Source organism: Desmodus rotundus, chromosome 1, assembly GCF_022682495.2.
Source record: "Desmodus rotundus isolate HL8 chromosome 1, HLdesRot8A.1, whole genome shotgun sequence".
NCBI lineage: Eukaryota > Metazoa > Chordata > Mammalia > Chiroptera > Phyllostomidae > Desmodus > Desmodus rotundus.
The window spans coordinates 175,473,211-175,489,552 of NC_071387.1; the positions used below are offsets into that span (position 1 = coordinate 175,473,211).

The window sequence follows — 16,342 nt, forward strand, 5'->3', positions numbered from 1 at the left end:
GGCCAAAAAGTCTGTTGAGTTTTTTCCATAAAATAAATGACACGTTTCATTTTTAGCAATAATTTTACTGATTTGGAATATTTTGATTATGTCAGCTATCTCCCATTATTGGCTTTTAGTGGGTAGAGGCCAGGGGTGCTGCTAAACATCTTCCAATGCATAAGACGGCCCCACAGCAAAGAATTATTTGGCCAAAATGTTAATAGTACCAAGAAACTTCACAAACCACTTTTTGACACATTTGATTAGTCACAGCACCTTCTCCATACACTGCACAAATTTTTTAAAATGCATTTCAGTTGCCTTTTTACCTTTCTTTTTTTTTCCTGTTCAATAAAGCATAATATGCTGAAAATGTTGTACATCTTCTTCCATCTTCAATATTAAAATGGCTGCACAAAAATTCACCAATTTTTATTGTTTTTTTTTAAATGCACACTGATATGACAGCTGTCACAAGACAATTTAACAAATTTGTTTCGAGTGAAGGTAAAGACAACTAAGCACTACTACAGCCATCGTATGGAAAAAAACTAAATGATTTTTTTGGCCAACCCAATAGTTCAATGGCTTCCAAACTTTTTTTGACTAAGACCCATAGTAAGAAATATAATTTACATCATGCCCAACATACCTATGTATCTCAGTGCTTATGTGACCACATCTATCAGTTTATTAATCGGAACCACAGTATAATGACAAAAATACCCTTACTATAAAAGTAAAGAGGTCTGACATTTTCTATTCCAGTTCCCTTATTTTAAGAGCTTGTCCTAATTTTTAAAACTGATTTCATAACCCATAATGGATTTCAAGCCACTACGTAAGAGAAACTTTTTTAGTGTCAGATAAATATCAATCTAATAATCACACATATAAATTATAATAATATAGTGGCAATAATTGCTTAAAGGAAGAGGCCGTGGTGCCAGGGGAGACTGTATCAGAGGTCTGGCCTGGCCTTGGAATGCCAGGGTAAGCAAACCATGAGGAAATGGAATTTGAGCTGAAATTTGCCTTAAGTAGATTAAAAGTTAACTAAAGGCAGGAAAAGGAAGGAATGGGTCTGCATAGGAGACTAAGAGCTTGCTCGAGGTCTCAGGAGGGAAGGGACATGATAGTATATGGACGAAATTAAGAGATTATCCACGTCCATGCAACAGCAAAGTAGAGGTGGGGGGGGGGGGTGAGGGGAAAGCCATACAAGACAACCCTGGAGAAGAGAAGGGCCCCTGAGAACCCTGGCAAATGAGCTTAGTTTTTTTTCCCCATAAGAGTAATGAATGGGAATTCATGGCAAAATTACCCAAAGTGAAGGAACAGAATAGTCTAGACAGTAAAAGATGTTTTGTCCTGGTGTACATCAGTTTCAACATTCCTACCACGAACTCTTAAGCAGCCAAAAAGTAAATGTGAAGATTCTCTATGTTACAATGAACAGATATCCAAGATACACTGTTGACTGAAAAAAAAAGGGTGAAGAAAAGTAAACACAGTATACCACCTTTTGTATAAATAATGCAGTTTTAAAAAACAGCTTCTGTGTTAGTATTTCCCTATGTATGCATAAAATATCTTAAAGGAATGTGAGTAACCTAGTTACATGAGGTAAGAAGGCTCTTCACTGAATACCTTTCCATACTTTAAAAATTTGGGGACCACATGAATATACTTCTGTATCTAAAAAATATCTAAAGTGTGGATGATGGATTGGGGAGCAAAACTGTATGAGAATAGTGAGGATGACATTTTGATGGTCTACACAAAAGATAATGTTGGTAGCTGGAAAAACAGCAGTAAGAACACAAATGGAGAGCCTGACAGGAACTTGGGACACACATCAATGGGACTTGGTGAAGAACTGAGTAGTAGGTGAGGTGTGGGAGATCAAGGGTTGAGAGAAACGGGTTTCTAGATCAAACAACTGAACCAGATATTGGAAACTCCCTGACACGCAGACCATCACAGCAGGGCCAGGCTTGGGGGTTGCAGGGACAGTGTTTATTTTAGGTCATGAGTTCAGATGAGGTAAATTGTGACATATCTCTGAGACAGCCAAGTGAGAGGACAGGATAGCCAGTAGGGAGTGGGACATACCATGTCCCAATAGTAGGCAATACAGGGTAAAAAGACCATGTAAGACAGAGCTCTAAGGAAAGCCAACATTTAAAGGCTGGGAAAGAGAATGAGCAAGGGTGGCAATGGGAATGTATGGCTTATTAAGAACAGGAGAGACTTTTGAAAGTAAGGCAAAGAAAACTGTTCCAAGTAAGAACCTAGGCAAGTAGTTAAGCTCCCAGAGAGGAAGGACTTTTTTTATTTGCCATGCTCACCACTGATTCCTAATCCATAGCCAGCGTTTGCCACTATCAGGCAATCAAGTACTGGGAGGAAGGGGGAAAAAGAGGGAGGGAGAAAGGCATGCACACATCCCCTCACCACCAAAACATCATTGCTATGAAAGAGGAACCACTGCTAAAGTGCCCTCACACACATTATCTCGCTACCTGATTTTCTCCTCATAATGGTCCCTGGAGGTGAGTACAGATCACGATCCCTATTCTACAGAGGGAGAAACAGGTTCCAAGTGGTTATGATTTATCCATAGTCCCACTGCCGAATCCAGTCTCCTGATTCTCTCCCCTGCAGAAGAATATTCATCATATACCCCAGAACCTTGGAGCTACAGTTTGAATCCTAGAAGCACCAGGGCAAGGGTTATGAACCCTAAATCAAAGATAAATTTAAGCAACGCCACTGGGATGTTTGTAGGCATTTGTTAGAATGGTTCTCTAGTAAAGGAAGACTTAAGGACACAACAATGATGTGAAGAGTTTACCGGGGCTACATCTGTATCCTGCAGGGATTCAGAGTCCTTAATCCAACCAATTGCTTTGATTCTAGGAAAAGAGAGACAGACACAGAGACAGACAGATAGACACATGCATGCACAAGCAACTGTTGATTCTTTACCTAACTGCATCAAAAGACACTTCCAAAAAACTGAACTACAGGGTCTCACCTTTTATATTTTAGTTCTTACCAGTATCTTCCTAAAATCCTTCTGGGGGATCTGGCATGTCCCTCTTTATCCTCTCAGGGAAAACTCTGACAAGGACTAAACATGCACTCTCCAGTGTTCTTTCTGATAAAGGAGCTAATTCCACCTTCAATCATTACGATGGATATTTCCCCCAATTTTTATGATTTTTAAGTTGTTTTCTATTGGTACTTACTGAAGGCCAAAACCTACAAGGAGTCCTGCCCCCCAAGGACATGGATGGGGGCTGACTGTCCTGTGGTATGATGGAGGCATGCCAACCTTTTGCTGCTTGGGCACAGCCCTGTGAGGCTTGGAGCTTCCATTTTCCACAGAAATATCCAGATATTTTACACAGACTTGAATTTGGTTTGGAGAAAATCCCAGTCGTGTCCTTGGCTTGAAGTGGCAAAGGGGTCGACATTCAGATACTCTCCCTAATCATCAGGGTATACTCGACTGTTATATTTCTCACACTAAGAGAAGTACTAGGAAGAATAATCAGAAATCACTTTTATTTGACCTGGACTACACAATAAATATTTCCTTAAAATATAGTAGGTTTTAAAACACTATCATGTTTTTAATATATATCACATTTAAAATGTCTTTAACGGATTATTTAATTTATGTCTATATGGATATTTATCCTTGTCCAGCTTGAAGGATATCTAATAGCAAATGTCTAAACATACGAATTATGTTTCTCAAGTTTAAAAAAAAGTAAAGCTGTAGTTTTTACTTGAGGGGGCAGGTGTGAACAACTATTTAGAATTAACTTATTTCTTGAGCATATGGGAAAGGGAGGGGGCAAAGCAGAAAGAAATTGGCCCACAGATAAAATTTTACTGCAAATAAGCTAATAAAGTCTCCACACAAATTCTAATCCTGGCTTAGAATTCAGAATACTTCAGTTCCAGGCACAGTTTGGGAAAACTGTGTCCTCCAGCAAATCACTTAAGCTCCTCAGGCCTCCATTTCCTCAACCTAAAAATTCTAAAATGTAGGAATAAAAGTAACTGGGTAATAAAAATTAGAAATCTCACGTGGCTCTGCAGAAAACATCCTCACTTAGTCGCAGCAATGCAAGCCAAGATTAACTAGCTGATAAACAAACTAACTCTAAAAACTCCTCAATATTTTAGGAACAAGACATGTATACTATATATCATAGATCAGAAAATTAAATGTCTGAAATGATGATTTCCCTAAAACAGTAAATTCATGTATTAAACTTTAATGCTGGAGTTTAATCAAACAGTAATGTCTCGATTCCACACATTAAAGTGTTGCCTAAGCCTTGTATAAAATGCAGATTAGCAAAATTTATTCTACTTGTTAATGGCTGTCTATAATCAAAGACAAACCTCTCAGCATTTAGCTCTGAGAAAGGTATGCAGACAGAACCATTATTCATGTATTTATATACTTGCTATTAGACAGTTCCCCAATGGGGCAGGAACCAGAATGTGTGTATATAAATTAAATGGTCCATTTAAAGTGTTTTAAAACATACCATATTTTCACTCTTATTTATAATTATAAATACTATAACTTTTATAACTGTATAATTAATCTTTGTGAGCATTTTATTCTTCAAGTTTCAAGCCTTCAGGGAAAGTGAAATCATCTGTTGAAAACAGTGAAACCGTTTAACTGTCTCTCATTTCCAGCTAGAGTGTGCGTTCGATTTAACCTCCTACCTTGGCTATGTAATACCATAGGAGGAACGCAAAGGAGAATTCATGGACATGAAAAACCACTGTCAAATCTTATGGCTTCCCCTGTCTGCTACCTGGTTTAGTTTGATTTATCCCAGTATCAAAACTCCCTTACCCCACAGGTTCTCAAAATTAAGAGTATATCAAAATTCCTGAGGCACATTGTAAAAAAGAAATGCTTAGGTACCACCTCAGACCTACCGAATCAGAATCTTTGCAGGATAAAAACAGGAGGGTAGGAGTGGAGGGACAACTCTGTATTTGGAGAAAATGTTAAACATGGTGGCACATTCTGGATCTTCACATTGAAAAGTATTCAGGGTGCTAACATGACAGGCCTCTCCTGTGTACTAAACGAGGCTTATTTGAGACATACTGAATGAGGTGTGTCTCACGTCACAGAAATAGTTGATTCGAAGAATTAGGTAAACACCAATCATTCTGCAAACTTTAAACTGAGATATTAAGACATATTCACAACTGGCTTATGCTGTGTTTGGTATGTGGAATTATCCACAGCTTTGGGTTTTAACAGGGAACTTCATGCTTTCTCTTCTCTTTCTCTGCTGGGAAACAAATTCAAAAAAAGTGGAAGGCTTTTAGCTTACATCTTCATCTTAACTGTGACCTACCTGCTTTAGTAACTCTGCTGTCCAAATAATGCTTTAACTATTTACATTTATGTAATGGTGTACTTTTATATTAAAATTAAGTTGTCAAATGTAGTCTACATAGGCAGAATACAGGCAGAAGTGATTAAGCCTCTTTTGAGGAGCCTATAGAAGAATGCCGTCTCCTAAAGTCCCTATGCCTGCTGTTAAAACTAGGAAACATAGAAGTCTGTGGGCTTAACGAAGGCACGGGGACAACTGTCTTACAAGCTGAAGGCAAAATCCTGACATCAACTATCAGCAACAAAATGGAGGCAAGGCAGCAAACTTCAGTGATTCAGACTCAAAAAAGTCTTTCTTCAGAGAGGATAAGAACTAGAAGACCATTGAAAAATAATGTGCGCTGAATAAATACACTTGAGAAAAGATTTAAATTTTATTCTCAATTAAATCCTCACTTCAAAGTAGTGACTAATGCTTTCATTTCAATTTACAATTTTGTGGTAGCTGAAACAGACAAATTCCTCAATGCCTTCTATTCTCAATGGTCAGTCCGTGTAATTCTGCCGTGATACAGTGTGGTACCCCCTCCAGGACCCATTAGAAGACCACCTTTTTTCTTTATCATGGAGGATGACAGAAGGAGCCCTAACATGCTCCAGGCTCTGCTCCCTAAACAAGCCACCTTCCCTTCAGCTAAATGCCAAGGAAGTAAAATAAGTAATCAGCATAGGAAACTCAAATAGGCCAATCAGGGTTTACAGCCCCCTCCCCTCTATTATCTTCCTCTCATCTAACGTTATTACTTATCTCTTATTTTCACTTAATTTACTTTCATTTAACAGAAGTTCAATAATATACTTAAAAAAGTACAGAAATAATCATGTATTTTATACATATAAAAAGCAATAAAGTATGTGTACATTCTCCAATGCTCATTAAAAAAAATGCATACTATAAATGGAGTGCATAACAGGCAAGTCATTTTCCACTCACTAACTAATAAATGGTACACAAATATAAGTATTTAAAAGGAAAGCCCTCAGAAAGTCTCAATTTTGCATAATCCAACTCTTTTATTAAAAGAGATCTACAATGTCTGTAGTCTTAAAGAATGGTTTGCTCAGATTATTTTAAAAGATCTTTTTAGGTCCTGGCTAGTGTGGCTCAGTGGATTGAGTGCTGACCTGAGAACCAATGGGTCGCCAGTTCAATTCCCAGTCAGGATATATGTCTGGGTTGCAGACCAGGCCCCCATTAGGGGGTGTACAAGAGGCAACCACATACTGATGTTTCTCTCCCTTCCCCTCTCTCTAAAAATAAATAAATAAAATCTTTAAAAAAATAAAATATTTTTAAAAACTGGTTCACAAATATTTTCCTTAACTATCTATTAACTGTCTATAAAGATACACACCAAATGTCACATCACAAAGATGGCGGTAAGAACTACTCATATTTACTCCTTTAACCCTCCTGACCTAATGAAACAGTCATTCTTTATTGTCTGTTTTATGAAACAGGCACTCTTCATTGTCCACAGTTCACAAATTAGAAAACTGCCAGAGAGGTTGTTACTTGCCTCCCAAAACAGAGCTGGAAATCAAAGGGGCCAGTATTTTAACTTAGGCTGTCTAACCTCTAAGCTCTTCAACACTGAATAGTCTTACAGTGGGAGGTATGAGAAACCCAGGTGTGGAGAAGATAGAATAAGCTCATCCAGCCAACAGGGAGATCCTTAGGGTCAGTTAAGCAGAGTGGGATGTCGAGGAAACTGATCACAGCTGGTAGCAATCCTTTGTAAATCACGAAAGTTGGGGCAGTGTCAGAGAAGACTATAGGATGTAAGAAAAGGCAAGATTTGGATGTGAAAAGAAAAGGAGGAAGAGTACTGGGCTCAAAGTAACTTGGCTGTCTCTGCATCTCCTTAGCAAATTCCTCTAGAGTTAAAGATGTGAATCCTCCAAATTAAGACACATATGCATGAGTTCTGATTTTACTTCTCTTTTGGTAAATAAAATACATACTTTTTATGTGAAGGAAAAAATATCACTTGTACATGATTATATATTCCATCAATTTTATTAAAAAGAAAAAAACACATTTAAATCATATGAAAACATCAAGTTTCAGTTAAAATGTTAAGAGGAAAACTGGCAATTTTTGGAGGAGAATTAGGTAGTAATTACAAAACTCAAAATGCGTATACCACTTGCTCTGGCATTTCTACTAAAAAATTTCTACTACTACTATTATTCAAAATTACTTGCACAAATACATACATACATACATACACACACACACGCACACAGGCTGGTCTCAGCAGCATTGTATATAGTAGGAAAAAATGGAAACAACTTTAAAATCATTCAGTAAGTTAATGGTTAAATATATCTGTATTATGGAATATTACACAAAATTAAAAACAGTAATAGATCTATTTGTACTAACATAAGATATTCACACAATATATTAAGAAAGAAGCAAACTGCAGAAAAATGGTTTTTTTAACTGCTTTAAAAAAATACATACACATGTGCATGAAGAAAACTGCCTCAAGGAACATGTTGGTTTAGTAAGAACCATGCTCAAACAAGTTGAAATGTCTGACTGAAGAAAAATATACAAGCACACATAGGTAGAAGTACAGGAGGTACATCTTTGCAATATGGATACTAAATGCCTCCTGAGTTTCTGCACAAATATCACAACCAAAGAGTCACAGAATCGGAGGTGGAAGAGATTTAGATGTCATGTGTCAACCCTCATGGGACATGTGAATACATCCTTTCTACATCTGCCTGACTGAGATGGTATCTCTGGGCACATGGCAGTGAGGGATGAGTCTAGCCTACTTTTGGGATTGACCAGACCTTGGGTGTAAAAGGGACACTGAAATGACCCCTTTCCCACTGTTCCAAGTTGGGACCAATATCACAGCTTCTCCTCAGTCTACTCTCTTTGGTGCAGTCTGCCCAATAGAGACTAGCTCATAAAGAGGTTGCTAAATGAAGAGCACAAAAGACAAAGCAGAAAAAGACACGTGCCAGAAAGGCAGGGAAAAGCAAGCTGACCTCCAACTCTAGTATCATCCACCCTCCCAACTGGTTTCCTCTCTCTTCTTACTATGAGTACTTACAGAAACCCCAACAAGAGGTAAACTCAGTTTTATTATTATTGTTATTATTATTATACATGTATGTTATATTATTAAAATTTTTCCAACACTGTTGGAGACGATAATGATCATTATAAATATGAGAAAAATTAGTTTCACCAAGATCACATAGGTAATACATAGCGAAGACAATCCTGGACCCTGGGCCTCCAGATTAACTTCAATGTCCTGTCCCCACACCACAATTTACCAACTATAATAAATCTCCTTTAATAGGATGCATAAAGAACCAGAGAAGGCTGAGATGAATTAACTAAGAGAGTGGGTTAGCACTTGGAAATCAGTAAATTTTTTAAATACGTACTTAGAGCGAAGACACCAAGCCTCTTTTTTAAGAGTATGAAAGCTGGAAAGTTATATTAGAATATAAAACCAAGAGCGAACAATTTCACTTAAAAAATGCAAAACTGTAACTGGCAATCTCCTTGGAGGACCCTTAACTATCTTACATCCGCTATTTAGCATACAGCGCTAACTGCATAATCTAATTAAAGTTACACAGAAAATTTTATAAAAACACAATCAAATGTAAAAAAGTCTAGTGACAAGGACTAAACTATTATGGTGACTAAATCTATGTTCCAACTACTTTTGCTGAATCTGTGACTTTGGATAAGTCAGTAACCCATTCTTGGTTTCTTCATCCAGAAAACTACAGCAATTGCAAACTCCCAATGTCTACTTTTAAAGGAAATTGTGAAGAACAATGTGCCTGAAATAGACTTGAAGAAGTTTTTAATTCCTCAGGATAAAATTCTTTTAAAAATAAAATATCAAAATAATGAAAAGCAATTTTGAGAAGCGTTCGGGTAAGTTCACTAGGAAAAAGAAAAACCTACTATCAACGTAGTTTGTATTCATTTATAAAATATATTATGACTTCTTCTAAAAAAGAATTTGGGTAAGCTAAACCTCATTGTCTTTAAGGTACCTACTAAGATGCACAAATCTAAATCCTATCCTAATATTTATCTAGCAAAAAGTAAAAATGATGCTTTTCCTTAGAGAAAAATTAACTCTTCCTAACATTCATAGTCAAGACATATTTCTTAAAGAAAAAATACACCCACAAAACCATACAAAAAAGTACTGCTTTTAAAAGTGGTTTAAACAATGCTTTATATATAGATGTTTGAAGGCAGGTGGGACCATGTAGTCAAATAACTGAAAGACATTTTTAATCCCGCCCCCCTACCAAGTCATTAATCTAACAGTTAAAGTAAGACCCTCCAGGGACCAGATTTCCCATTTTGTCAATTAAGGTCATGGCCTGCTCCCTACCTCTCCTTTTTTTCTTTTTTACCACTTGTCACTAGAATGAAGACAAGGAAGGCAGCTCATGTAATTGGCCCATTTCCAGGCTGGGAGCAAACCTGACGATAAATTAAGTGAAGAGAAAGCTGGTGGGATAAACTGCTCAAGTTCACTGCTCTCGTGAAGCTGTTCTCAAACGTTATTTGAAAAATCACATTGAGTCTAAAGCTAACCTGCATTCTGTCCTTGATATTTACTTAAATATATTTTTCTTCCAATATAATGTCATGTGAACACATCCTGCACCCAAATTTAGTTTACACTGTTTCATGAGTCCCACTATTTCAACACAGAAACAGATTTTAAAAGCTTTAAGATGGGAAACTTAGGGGGCTACTATCCTTCAAAACAAGGAAGACAAACACAGAACAAATGACTGACTGTTGATGTAGACCTCTAGTTAAACTAAAACTCAGAAAAGAAAGTGACCCTAATGAATTAAGGGGGGGAAAAAAGAGAGAGAATGCAAGGAAGTTTGAAGAAATGATATATCCTGTTCTTCTGCCTCCACTGAACCACACCAAACAATTTAGCAGGGAGCCACAAAGGGCTCATGAGAAATCTCTACAATGATTGTTAGCTGGCCTGAATTTTCACAAGGCAACAGCATCGAAACAGATGATATAACAGAGCAGCAGCCTGCTTGCAGAAGTCTTAGAGTGCATGTGCTTTGGGTAGGCCCAAGGTACTTCTGTGGCAGAGTTGTTTACAATCCTGTTACTCAACATTGGCAGACTCTACCAAGTAAAATGCTTTACACACCTTAAGTTAGCTACTTTAATAAAGCTGAGCCTGATATGGGAGCATTAGAAGAAATATGGCTATGTGGATTTTTCTGACATAAAAACCATGTTAAAAATATCTTGTGGCATCAGGAGACTTGTAAAAGAATACTCACAGCAGCTCTACTAAAAACAAGGTTCATTAACAGTGGAATGGACAAATAAATAGTGTTCTCATACCTACAATACGCTTGTGCTATCCAATAAGGTCGTCACTAGCCACACGTGGCTATTAAGGACTTGCAATGTGGCTATAGTGTGATCTGAGATGTGCTCCAAGTGTAAAACAGACATTAGATTTCAAAGACTTATTAATAAGGAAAAAGGGTAAAATATATCAATATTTATGTTGAATTGATATTAGTATTATGATATAAATGTGAATGCTAAATCAGTCTTTTGGGTATATTGAGATAAATGAAACCTATATTAAAATTGGTTTTACTAGTTTCTTTTAAAATAAGGCTATTAGAATAATTTTAATTATACATGTGGCTCTTACTGTATTTATACTGGACAGTGCTGAGAGTGGTTTATTTGTTGGCCTGGGTTTTGGTTTGCTTTCTTAATCTACACATTTATTTTTTACGTACTTTTCTGTGTGTTATATCTCACAATTTAACAAGTTTTTAAGAAATGTTCCCTGGCTGGTGTGGCTCAGTGGACTGAGTGCCAGCCTGTGAACCAAAAGGTTGCCAGTTCAATTCCCAGTCAGGGCATGTGCCTGCATTGTAGGCCAGGTCCACAGTTGGGGGCATGCTAGGAGGCAACCGATCAATGTTTCTCTCTCTCTGTCCCCCTCCCTTCCCCTCTCTCTAAAAGTAAATAAAATCTTAAAAAAAAAAAAAAAAAGAAAAGAAAAGAAAGAAACCATCTCCAGGCTTGTTCTCCCCCTTGGAAGCATGCTTGACACCTTTCCCTTCTCCCTCTCCTTCTCCCACAGGAGGCATCTCCTAAACTCTAAGGGACCCTATGAACTTGCAGCCAGAGGAGGAATGGGTAGCAGCAGCTCGTCCTGATTAAACTCCTGATCCTGTCCCCAAGGCCCCCTTTCTCTGACTCTCCAGTGAGCTGACAGCAGCTCCGCCTTGACTCACTCCTTTCCTGTAAGGTTTCTACAAAGCCAAAGCAGCCCAGCCTAGACTCTCTCCTGTTCTTCTCTCCTGTTCTTCTATCTCAAGCCCATCCTTGTTTCACTAACCCCAGCTTAAAGAAAAAAGAGAGAAGGAAAAGAAATAATCTCTAACTGCTTTCCTTCAACATTTATATTTGCTATACTAACAAGTGAATTTGAAGAGAACCTAAAACAATAGGGGTGAGTACTGACTGGCCCTGTATCTCAAACCAATATAACTAAAGGAAAATAAAAATGTTAGGCCCCTGAGCTGCTTGGTCAAGGTTGTCACATTCTTCAACATATTTTTAAAAATTAAAAAAATTATGTCTAAATGTTTTAAAAACACAGTAACCTATAATTTAACAGTATTATTTATCCTATACTAATGTATTATATGAAATAGGTGATGTGTCCATTTCTGAAAAGTTGCACATATATTCTTGTGAGTCAACATATTTGCAATGCAGAGTTGACGAATATGTTTACAAATAAATGAGATAATGTGTTCAATGTATAAAAGATTTAGAAGAAAACCTTTAAGGATTTCTTATATACAATAGCCATATTCTAATCTCTTGTAAACAAGTTGTAATTTTTCTAAGAATAATTTTTTAAGCATTTACTTATTTCAAATTTCTAAAAATTTATTTATTGGTATCAGAGAGAGAGACTCACACACAGACAAATGTTGCTCTGTTGTTTGGTCCATTCATGCCCCACTGGTTGTGTCCTCCATGTGCCCTGAACAGGGATTGAACCCACAACCTTGATGTATAGGGACAATGCCCTAACCAACTGAGGGTGCCAGACAAGACTAGAATAGTTCATTTTCTTAATTTCAGGCACGCTGTCACAAACTTCCTGCCTTGGAAAATAAATTTTTAAAGGAAAATTTTTTTAAATTCTGATTATGCACAAGTCAGTTTACTGATAACAGCTGACACGGGTGAATTAACTGACAAGTGTTTCCCATATGTGATAAAATTTTACCAAATATAAAAGTGTAAGTGACAAACTTTAACAAATGAGAGCTTTTTCTAAGCATGAAAGGCATGGTAGCTACAATGCACGCAGAACTTCTTAAAAATTGTTTTCAAATGCAAAACAAAACTTAGTATTCCCTCAGCTACCTAAGAGCAACGCTGATGAACTGACTCACACTTAATTCATTTTGATGAAGAATTAAACTTATAAACAAAAAAGAATCCAGAAGAAATATATAGAATGAATGAATGTCTATACTCACCATGAACTTGGTTAATTTCTGAATTCTGGGATAAAATTTCATCTGCTAATTTTTGAGCAGTTGGCAAAACTTCTGTGTGGTGTACTGTGATCAAATACTGTACAAACTTTTGTAGTTGGTCTCTATTCATTTGAAAGAGAGTCTCTGAAATGGGAAGATGCAATTTGACCTGATCTGGCTTGCGGATGCGGTATAAAGACAGTGCCACAACATGGGCACAATAAAATATGTCCTTGTTTCCACAGCTGCAGGTCACTGAGGTAATCTTGCAACGATCAAAGCTGATGGCCACATTACAAACAGTTTCTGGCTCCGATTGTATTGCAGGTTCTGTCACTGTGCCACTCAAGTGGAAACCTAAATGAAAGAGAGGAGAGAGTTCAGCCTCTGCGTTCAGATGCTATGCAATATTCTAATTCTTTGAAATGTGCAGTACTGGACAGCACCAAGAAAAAATATGCCAGCTTTTATTTTCAAGTAAAAACATTCAGGCCACTCAAACCCCACCCCACACCCTACAGCTAAAGAAAAACAAATGGTGTTCAACAGACATCTGAAGTATTTTACAGAGCTGTATGAAAACACTTACTACATATACCACCACCATTCCCATAGGACATTGTCAGACTCCAGCACTAATAAGCCATCATTACCAGGTAGCCACTGGTCTCCTTCAGTGAACTCTAACTCCAAGGGGTCTCCCTCTCACAAACATTGACCAGAAAAAAAGTTTTAATTAATAATACTTTCTGTAGCATGTGTAACATATCCCCAAAATAGCAACATGTATGTGCAGTGTCTGCCAATGAAACTGCAAAGCCTACCAAATCTCATGTATACCACACCTAAGTAACTAACAATGACTATTTTCTTTCATACTATATAGAGTTAAGGCTGGTACAGATGTAGGCTGTTAAAACATTCACAGGCACGGACACACAAAATCACCAAGTGACAATGGGCCTTAGAGGCCTCGTAGCTTCAACTGGGAACCACACAGGAATCCTACACAATCTCCATGACTGATGGCCTTGTGGGCACTGCTAATAATGGTCCAAAGATGACACATTCAGCCCACACAGACAACAATTCTCCTTTGGAAAGCACGAGCTACAGCACACAGCCAACAGAAAACCGTCTTCTACCACCACTGCCATCAGTCAGTCCTGGCAGGTTGGGCCAGGGGACAAAATCCTCCTCACAACTCTTCTCTTAATGTGTCTGGAAGGTTATCCTGAATTTGGGGGGGCACACCCACTTCAATTTCAGTTCCATCTTCCCTCCCTGAAAGCCACATTCAAAGCCTGGATACACCTTCAGGAGATCTGTTTGGAAACCTTCAGGACACATTACCTAAAAGTTTCAAACGCCTGACAGAAACCTAAAGCTACAAAATAAAGCCTTTGGCTTGCTCTCAGCCTTCCACTACATATACTACTTGAATAAAGTTCATCAAGCTCATCATTATTTCCTCAGATTCCCCTTCATTCACAAAGGATCTTCAGCCATGTGGGAACTCTGCGAAGTTGCAGAGATATAAAATGAAAATGATGGCTAGATGACACCTGGGGTTCAAATGTGGGGCATCTAAACCCCACCTACTGTCTTCGTCAAGGGAGGGTAATCAGACCAAAGAGTTGGAAGAAATACTATTCAACTTATAAAAAATCTTTCAGAGTAATATAATTTGATCTTGATAATTCATATTCAACATTTAGTGGGAAATGTGCTATAATAATTGTTACCAAATTAATCAATTTTAAAGGTATTTCCTAAGAACAAGTTACTATTGTTGCTTCACAACAAGAAATTTTGAGAATTGTACTATGATAGAAAACCTTTGCTTTTTTTTCTTTTTTAAAATTCAAGTATTTTTTTCATTGATTTTAGGGAGAGAGAGAGAGAAAGAGCAAGAGAAAAGTATCAATTTGTTGTTCTACTTATTCATGCTCATTGGATGATTCTTGTATGTACCCCCTAAATGGATATCAAACGTGCAACGTCCACATATCAGGACAATGCTCTAAAGAACTGAGCAAGCAACCCAGGGCTTAGGGCTTCGGTTTTCTTCCAGATTTTAGGAATGAATATTTCAGTCTCCTTTAGTCAAGAAGTTTTTTTGAAAAAACCACAATTAAAGAAAAGATACATAGCAAATATATATAAAAAAACTTTAAATGTGTTTTCCTATGAGGGAAAGTCACTAAAAAGTAAATACTCCCCAAAATTTCAAAAATTAAGAGTAAGGGCAGTCTTGCCTTACTATATACGAGATGTACTGTTAAGTCTACAATAACTAAAAATACATGGGACAAGCACAGATTAAGACAAAAAAAAATCAATGGGTCATAAAAAAGAGTCCAGAAAATTCCCAAGGACATATACCATACATTTCAATGCAAGGAATCTGTTTTCTACCTGTCGCATATACACGTGTACAAAGAAACCAGTTATCACTATAGGAAAATAGTTATTATAAACTGCCCATTTACAAAATTGCTCTCTCTCAGGTTAACACTATCATGTCTCTTCTTGATCACCAAGTCAACATCTTTGTCTCTCCATGAAAGTGACATTGGAGAACTTCCCCAATCACACAAAGGCAAAGCCAAGACAACTGAGGATCCAAGAGTTAAACTAGTTAGTACTTAAATAGTCATTAAGGCTATAACTTAATAGGTACTTCAAGTACCTATTTAACTATCAAAGAAGAGGCCCTTAGAAAAACTGATGAAGTCCTCAACAAGTTCTACAAAAATTATTTCTTCATTCATGTGATCTGTACAAGAAAGTAGTAAATTGAATTTGATACTACATACAATTTATTATCCAATTTCATTACATTAAGCATTTACTACCCTCGTAAAATTTCTTAAAGAGCAAAGCAAGCTATAAAATATTTTGACTGCCAAACAGTTTAAGAAATATATGAGAACACAAATAAACATATACATGTCTTACAGAGTAACACTTCATTATTAATCTGATATCATCAAACATTAAGGAGTTTCATAAATATTCATTCTCCAAGTAATTCTATATTATCTTTCATGTACCCAAATTCCTTTAAGAATTTCAACCATTTTTTGGGAAATATTTCTGTGTTGTATGTTCTACCCTGCTGCCCTATTTAGCTGACCATTTAGGGCAGGGGTGTCAAACTCATTTTCACCAGGGACCACATCAGCTTCCCAGTTGCCTTCAAAGGGCCGAATGTAATTTTAGGACTGTGTAAATGTAACTATTCCTTAACTAGGGGCAAGGAGTTCTACATTCGGCCCTTTAAAGGCAACCACCAGACCGATGTGGCCCCGGGTGAAAATGGGTTTGACA

At 37.2% G+C, this 16,342-nt stretch overlaps 1 protein-coding gene across 1 annotated transcript in view; it reads right to left on the bottom strand.

The window, feature by feature from the left end:
- ZSWIM6 (zinc finger SWIM-type containing 6) overlaps window positions 1-16,342 on the bottom strand; it is a 180,582-nt gene that overhangs the window by 53,309 nt on the left and 110,931 nt on the right. The window contains exon 2 of the mRNA XM_024578379.3: window positions 13,010-13,366. Within this exon, the coding sequence (XP_024434147.3) occupies window positions 13,010-13,366 (357 nt within the window). The remainder of the gene's footprint in view (window positions 1-13,009; window positions 13,367-16,342) is intronic.